We start from the raw sequence: 8443 nt of genomic DNA on the forward strand, positions 1-8443 counted from the left end.
GGAGGTGGAAACCCTCCAGGGATCGAGGAGATGTTTCTGTGCTTGCTCCGGGGATATGCCTGTACATGGTGACGAGCGAGGACAAGTGGCCGGAGCCTGGCCGCGCCTCAAGAAACGGCCCCTCCCGTAGGGGAGGTGAGTGGAACTCCCAAGGGAACGGGGAAAAGCCGGCCAGCTTCTGCCCTGAGCTTGGTAGCACCCGGAGGAGCTCTCGCCCGAGGTAGAAGCGTGGCCAGAATCTCTCTGGTCTGAAATCCGGGCAAGGAGCTGAGGACTGGGCACACTGAAATGCCCTCCGTGTGTGTGTCTGCAAGGAGGGCAGAGAGTGGAGGTGGGATCAGCTTTTCTTATCTAACGCCCTCTCCTCTTTGACCATCCCCACTGAGGTAACTGCCATTAATCCCGGTGCTTTACGGGTCACCTTGTGCTACCTGGCAGCTCTCCCGAAGGGAACGAGGAGCACCTCAGAAACCAAATGGCCGAAGTCGCTGACATTTAGAGTCAAAGGCTGCTGAGGAAATCTGCATTTGTGCTGTGATGCAGCAAAACGAGAAACGATGCTGATGTACACTGCAGGTTCCTGGGCTGGCTTCTCCCCTGCAGTCACTGAGAAAATAATTTATGTACAACCATTAGGGCACATCAGGTTCAGCAAGCATTTGCCAGCACAAAAGCCAGGAGGAACACCCTCTTGCACATGTGAAATCTGCTGATTTCTTGTCTGTCCAACAAGGGCATTACTAATTGTACCAGAGATTATTTTTCAGCTCCTGCATTTACCTCATTTTCCCCTCTTGTGGCTCAAGCAGATCACCAGGATCCCCCAGAACCAGGGCATTCCATTCACCACGCCTTCCTGTGCAGGATAAACACTGGTTCTTGCGTTGTGGGGGGAGGGGAGGAAGAGGGTTTATATTCCTCAGGCAGGAGTGGTGAATACAGGGAAATCAGTAGTTTAACTCTCTGCAAAGAGGAATGCTTTCTATCAATATGAGATGAAACATTTTTCTTTCAAACAGAGTTTGAATCACAGTATTCTGGTTGTTGTCTTGTACAGTTTTGCATTTTGATTGTTACATAGACCCGTCCCAACTGGAAATTTACAGGTTTGTCATCAAAGGCCTTTGTTCGCAAATATTCTATTTCCTTATTCCTGCACTTTATTCTTCAGTCATAAATAACAGTAAAACTACAACATCTGCAGTGTTAGCAGCCATCACCACATCTGTTTCCTTTTCTCTCCCTCTAGTCTTACACCCACAACTCTACTAGCACAGGTGAATTTTAAGAGAATTCATCATTGTGGGAATAACAAAAAGGTGTTATTAATGATTAGATAATAATCAAATTATATTTAACAATAAATAAATTGCAAATGGTGATGAAAGAATAATTCAATTATAATTTAACAATAATTAATAATTAAGCTGTAATGAAATGGTAATTGAACCATGTTTTAGTTTCTGATTTCAACAATGATTTAAACCATGATTAGATTCTGCTACTTACTTCTACACCTAAAGCTATAGCTGGATATATGAATGTCATGAACATACATAGGATGTACTTGCAGAAACTTGTGGAGACTGCTGGGGTCCTGACACAGAGAGGAAATTTCAGTGACAGACTCACCAAGTAGGTAAGGGCCTTAATTTAAAGCTGCTGTGGGAGGGGAACTTCAAGCAGTTCAGTTTAAAGCCAGGGCTAGCAAGAGAGGCCCAGAACATGGGGAGGGTTCACAGATCAGGAGGAGGGCACCTGAATGGCAGCACAAAGGAATTCCAGCCACTCCAGCCACTACTTTGCCTTCATCAGAGTTCAACTTACCTGCCTCTGTGCAAAGGCATGGGGAATGAATCCGCGGAGCTGGAGTCACGGGCACGCCTGCAGGGCTGGCAGCTCCTTGGCGTCATGGCAATGTGCTGGGGTGGCTCCTGAGACTGCAGTGGTGGAATGGAAGGATACAGAATCTTTAGCAAGGGCAGGTGGGGGAGATGAGGAGGTCACTCTATGCCAGTGACCAGCTGGAGTGAATGGAGCTCTGCCCAGGGATGGATGAGGAGTTGTCCAACAGATGATGAATCAGGATTAAGGGAGGACAGGGACAGGTGACTTTATTGTGGGGGTTTGCTACAGGCTTTGCACCAGGATGACCGAGTGGATGAGTCCCTCTATAGACAGACAGACTCTTGTGATCACAAGCCCTGGTTCTCTTGGGGCACCTCAACCCCCTGTCACACCTACCAAAATCACAGACAGCTCCTCAAAGTCATTGCCTTAAATCTCTGTGTTTAGCTATTACCTTGCAGACCTCTTCTCAGGCTGCTCTCCACTCCCACTTCATCTGATCTGACTGCTGGGTAGCAGCAGAGGGAGCATTGCTTTCCCATGGGATTGCCCTGCAGGGAGGCAGCCAGGTGAAGTGGGCTCTGTGCATGTTTATGTGACAGAGGAAAATCAATAAACATGAGAAACAAGAGAGAAGTTGGGGAAATATCTGTAGTGAATATATATTGAGTTCACAGCCTCTTTCACTGGTGGCATAGTCTTATCCTCTTAGTTCAAACAAAATGGGCAAAGTGTCATTCACCTGCTACAGCTATGTCCCTCATTTCTTAGTGCAATAGCTTTCAAACTGTGCTTCATGGATCTCTAGGGATTTATGAACAACCTGTAAAAGTTAACTACAGTCTGATGAGAATAGCAAGCCAGCCCATGACGAAATTTACATTCAAGTTTTAACTCTGCAGTTTCCTGTGTTACCTAATTGGTCACAGTTACACCCTGCATATTTTTGCACTTTTACTGTTCCAAAAGTGCTTAAATTCCATCTCCTTGGACAGAAGAGGTCTGTACACTCCCTGACAGGCCCTGAGGAGTGGCAGATCAAAACAGACAGCAGTGCCTTCAATTTCTATCTCATGCACCACATAATTTTTGCAAAGGGCCAAGTCCTCTGCCCCTCTCTAGCCACTTCTCTTACACTTCAAGCTGTCATTAATCTGTTAACTGTGACAGTGTTACATCTTTAGTACATAGATCATAAGAAACAAAAGTTCTAAGGGAGCTGAGAGCTTAAGTGCAGCAACCCTGATCTCTGCCTGGCTTATCTGATGATAAGATGACAGATGCCACTCATCATCTATAAACAACAAAAGAACAATTGCTTTCAGCAGTGCTTGAGGAGGTGAGAGATATATTTGGTACCTGCCAGTAAAATGCAGTCAAATAACAACTACTGGGCTCTTACCATTAAGGTTCCTCTGAATGTTTTTAGCAGCACAGCTCTTGCTGGGATGGTTGTATTTTCTAGGGAGCCCAACTCCCAGTTTGGCATGGAAGTACAACAATCAGATCTGTGGATGCTTGGCTTCTGCTGGACACTGGTGTTGTCAAGGGAGGCCTGACACATTGCAGGAATATTATCTGGCACCTGACCTACTAAAAGCCATCAGAAAACCAAGAGGAACTGCAGATGAGAAAAGCTGGCCATCTGGCCCAGTAATAGGGATCAGCTCATGGCAAGGACCTCAGGTTTTGGAATTTGAGGGTATCTGTACAGTCCCTGTCAGCATGCCCATATGTTACAGGAGATCTCTGTGGCTCCTTGGGAAGCTTCCACTGGCTTTCTCAGATTCAAGCAGGACATTTGTCACAGCACCACAAAGGCCTTGTCTCTGCCAGAGAGGGTTCATCAGCAGGGGAGCTGGTCCTGAGCTGGCAGCTCTTCTGCATGGTGTTAGGCTGGGGTGTAGAAAAGCTTTTCACACAAAGGTTTCAGCTTGGGTGCTGCTATAGGATCAAAAGTGTAAAGTACCACTTGTGTGAGCACCATTACTCCCACCACTGCTATGGCCCAGCTGGGACTGTGACAGCCCATGACATTTCCATGACATTTTCTAAGAGCCTGTCTTTGTTTCCCTCTCTCATCCCTTTGTAGAAAGATGACTCTATGGCTCTGACCAAATGTCTTCATCCAGCTGTTTTTATGCTAGGAAAGAAATGGCTTTTCCCACTGACACTGAGAAGAAGTGTAGATAGGCCAAAAAGAGTCATTTAATAATGTAATTGTACAGGAATAGTTGTGTCTCTGTCTCATGGTGCAGGAAGGAGAAGGCAGATGGTTTCTCTTAGATCAGCTATCCAGGAACCTAAAAATTTGCAGCTTTGAAACATATAGGAAACTTTTTTCCAGGAAGACCTCTCTGTGGAGAGGAGTTTGGAGCAGACAGAAAATCAGCTTTCTCTTTTAAAGCACAAGCGCAGCAGACAGTGCTCTGCACTCCAAAGAGTACAATACTTATTTTTCTACTCTCCTTGGTCTGCAAAGAGGTGAGTTTTCCTGAACAATTTAATTCAGCCAAGTAATTAGGGGAATTCATGAAGATATGATATAGATTTGGAATTAGGTATTTCTGGAAGGAATCTTCATATGAGAATCCAAGAAAAGAAACAAGACAAACTACAGCTTTATATCACCACAGGTTCTAGTTTTGTTTAAGCAATGGCTGAGTTCTACACAGAACCTGTGTAAATGTGGCCTCCATTGCAAGTATTTATATGGTTGCAAAGTAGTTGTTATTCAGGTTTAATAAAGTGGGGGTTTTTAAGGCACTATAAAATCCAAACCTGATTCTTCCTTTTCTCCCCAGACTTCTTTTTTTTTTTCTGTCTGAAAAGCCACTTGCATGAAAAACAATCAAGATGTTTTTCCCCCTAGAAAGGGAAAAAAATGAAAATGACAGTACAAAGAACTCCTGAAAGGAATGTCTCCTCTGAAGTCAGAACCATCCTGGTGGCTGGAAAACAGCCTGAGCAGAAAGTCTGGATTCAAATCCTACATATAAGAGCAAGCTTCACCTTTGCAGAAGTAAGAATTTATTAATCCATATTTTGAACTCTCAGGTCCCCAGTGTTACAGACAAAAGGTATGAAGGAGGTTAGTGTCTTCCCTCTCTTCTAGATTTTTCAGCTTGTTTTTCACATTAACTGCAGCATTTGACCTGCTTTAATACACTTCGGACCATTTTTAGCCTCTGTGGTTATTTCACTGCCCAGTGAAAACAGACTTTTCCTCAGCAGACAGAGTGACAGACAGTGTGTCCGTCCATGTGAGTGTGAACAGCTCAGGCAGCAGAGGAAGATGTGAAGAGTAGCAGTAATGTCTGTGTGTGATTACTGTTTTCTTGAGGCTCCCTGAGTTGCAGAGCCAGAATAAGAGCTCTAAGATCTCGAATTCTGTTACTGGGGAAGCGAAGCCAGGGTTAAGTCATAATGCTTGGAATTACGACAGTGATTGGATGGCTGCATGGCTGGCTTCCAGTCCTCAGTGCTTTTCCAGGAGAAGCTGGAAAAGGAGGTACCTCCATAGAGGGTGGTGCTCACCTGCACTACCTCACCGACCCTGCCTTGAGCCGGGAGCTGGGACACCAGCAGGTGGAGTCCCTACACCACTTTGCCAGCACTGTCGGGCTTCGGACTCAGTGTGAGTCCAGCTGCAGGGACCTGGGACATGAACAACAAGTTCAAGGGTTGCAGAAGAGCAGGATGTCAAGTGAGAACTTGTTTGATTCATCTCATGAGGCTGCAGCCCCCCAGCTCTGCTGGCCACTAGGGAGGACAGGACAACCATTTTTCCCTCTTCAGCAGAAGGAGGTCTTCCTTGGGTGAATGTTATCATAATTTTACCTCTTAAGGTGTGAGGGAAGGAGGTCTTTCTTGAGTGAATGTTATCATCATAGAATCATGGGATGGTTTGGGTTGAAGGGACCTTACAGAACAGCTAGTTCCAATCTCCCTGCCAGATTCCACTCACTAAATCAGGTTGTTCCAAGAATTATTAATGAAGAAATGCTCAAAGAATTATTACTATTGCTTCAATATATATTCCAAGATCTCATTGCCAGCTCATAGGTTTTCTAGCTCAGAGTTTCAGCATAGCTGGAAGATGGAAAGTAAGCTTTATTTCCTGAGAACTAAACTACCTTCTAGTCTTCCTTCATCTCCTTTTCCCACTGTGGTCCTCACTTTCAAGTCTGGATGCTTGCTCAGAGACAGTGATGCTTGTATCAAGAGAAGGCTTGACAGTGTGAGCTGTAGAATATGATTCTGCATGTTTGTGTTCTCTTAATGCTTGTAACAGGTTAGCTGGAAGGCCTAGGATTCTGGATGAATAAATGCATTTAAATGCCACATCTTTGGCATTTCAGGTCTTCACATCCTGAATCCTCAGGACTTGGATCTAGCAGGTGAAGTGCAGCCATCACCTTTAAGGCCTTTACAAGGTTCACTGATGCAATTCAATGCGGCATTTCTGCAACAGGATTGTGTAACAAGACAGGAAAAGAAAGCTATATGAGAAGAAGCTGCAAATTCTCATGCATCAGCACGTAAATTTGTTCTCAATTTAATTACTCTAAATCTTGTCTTGAGCCCTAAGAGTGCACAAACACTGATGCCACAATCTACGTAAGGATGGTTTGAGATCTCACAACATGAACTGCCTGTTCTCTGACAAATATTTGGAATGACTCTTGTATATTTTGCATTAATCTTGTTAAAAGGCCTTTCATAGATGGTTGTCACATTCCCATATGGCAAGAGGAAAAGGTTCTCCTAATGGTAAAAACCAGCAAATCTGTGACCTCTGTAAAGAAGGCAATTCTGAAGTATCCCCAAAGCCAGACCTTGCTCCACGTCCTCCAAGTCTTTTCTTATACAAGATCCATTTTTCTGAGACAGAGGAGAAAAACCATGATTTTTTCCATCTACCCAACTTTGCTTATGCTGCTTCAAATGCTGGTGCAGAAAAGGACAAAGAACAACATTTGATTGAACCACCATTTGATGATCAGAACTTGCTGAAGGCAGAAGGGTAAAAACTGGAGAAACTCTGCACTGAACACCCAGTGCACATTCAGTCATCTCAGTGAGGGGAACATGAGTACCTCAGTTCTCAGGGAGAGGGAATAGGAAATTAAAGGGAGAATGAGACAACAGATGAAACAGATTTTGAGACTACTGACAAAAGAGAATTCATCTGAACAACCTAAGTGCTCTGATTTTGGGTAAGCTTTTGTCAGCCAGGCGGTGAGGTCTTCAGGACAGCCAGAGAAGCAGATATGGAAAAATCTAACTTCAGTGAAGGTGGATATTTGCTTAAAGTGAATGTGTATACAAAAAATATTACATATTTATGTGAATACTTCAGTTTAAAATTGAAGGCATATACTTCTAAATTGTGTACTTTTAGATGAGTCAATGGCTCAATTGCAACATGTTCATGTTGCCGTGCCCATGTATTTCATAGGGTCTAGTGAGGAGGAGACATCTGAGAAATACAGGCACACACATTACCCTTAGCATACACAGGCCCTTAGTGAAGTAAATTGGTGTCTTTGTTGTATGGCTTCACATTTTGGGGAGGAGAGTGAAAAAAACCACATTTGAAGTGTGTGAGCAGCAGCAGGGAAGCATGTATGCCTCCAAAGCGGTAAAAGTTTGTCTCTCCAATATGTGCTAGACTAAGATACAAGAATTCTGGCTTTGTTTCATGGCTGTGATCTAAACATTATTATGTCACTGTCACCAGAGAGGGGTACCTAACCTTTAACAGACAGAGATTTCCACACATCCTGCATCCACCTTGCCCGTTGTTACATGTTTGAAGCACAGTAACAAACACACAAAGTCCTTTTGAGCTTGGTTAGATCAGGGTTGCTATGTGCTAAAAAAGCCTTAGGGGTCCTTTGCTGGAAATTAAGTTTGGCTCATCTGTCCCCAATGTCCCAGGACTATTCTGTGATGCCTCCACCATAAGGGATTCCACAGGGGCCTTGTATTTTAGCTTGCTCAGAGAATAGTCCCCTGCTTTCTATTTTCTCTGTCAGTTCCTATTTCACTAACCATCCTTTTTTCTTCCTTTCTGGGCTTGGACAACCTGTGCAGGTTTGGCAGCAATGGCCCCAGTGGTATCCTGCAGTCCAGGGAGAAGGATGCATTGGAAGTGAAGGATTGAGGGCATGAGCAGTGCCCTCTTTCTGCAGCAGTTATGTTCCACCGAGCCTGGCAGCTCTGTGGGAAGTGGTCCCATTGGTCCAGCCCTTTCATCCATCTCCTCACCCTGACTGTGGTGACTTTTGTGTGCTGGCACCTTTGATCTGCCACCGGCTCCTGCACTCTTACTTCTACCTGCGGCGCTGGCACCTGAACCCCGTGAGCCGGGAGTTCCTGCAGCAGAACCAGCAGGAGGGCCAGGATGCTCTCCATTACTTTGAGAAGATGCAGATGCCAAACACCTCCGAGGCCTCTGGCAGTGATGCCTTCCTGCCCTTGCTGCTGATCACCATTATCACTGTGCAGAGGCAGAATGATTTCCACTACATCTTGCAAGTGGCCTCCCACTTCCACCGCCTCCTCCAGAAATGTGGGGCGCATTGCCAGA

General features: G+C 44.9%; 1 protein-coding gene across 1 annotated transcript in view; it reads left to right on the plus strand.

The window, feature by feature from the left end:
- Nucleotides 1-13: 13 nt before the first annotated feature.
- LOC102040077 (transmembrane protein 246) overlaps nt 14-8443 on the plus strand; it is a 9920-nt gene continuing 1490 nt past the window's right edge. Inside the window, 3 exon segments of the mRNA XM_005431282.2 lie at nt 14-135; nt 7948-8138; nt 8141-8437. Of these exon segments, the coding sequence (XP_005431339.1) occupies nt 8051-8138; nt 8141-8437 (385 nt within the window). The 5' untranslated portion in view covers nt 14-135; nt 7948-8050.

The sequence above is a fragment of the Geospiza fortis genome, unplaced genomic scaffold (genome assembly GCF_000277835.1).
Source record: "Geospiza fortis unplaced genomic scaffold, GeoFor_1.0 scaffold2451, whole genome shotgun sequence".
Taxonomy (NCBI): Eukaryota; Metazoa; Chordata; class Aves; order Passeriformes; family Thraupidae; genus Geospiza; species Geospiza fortis.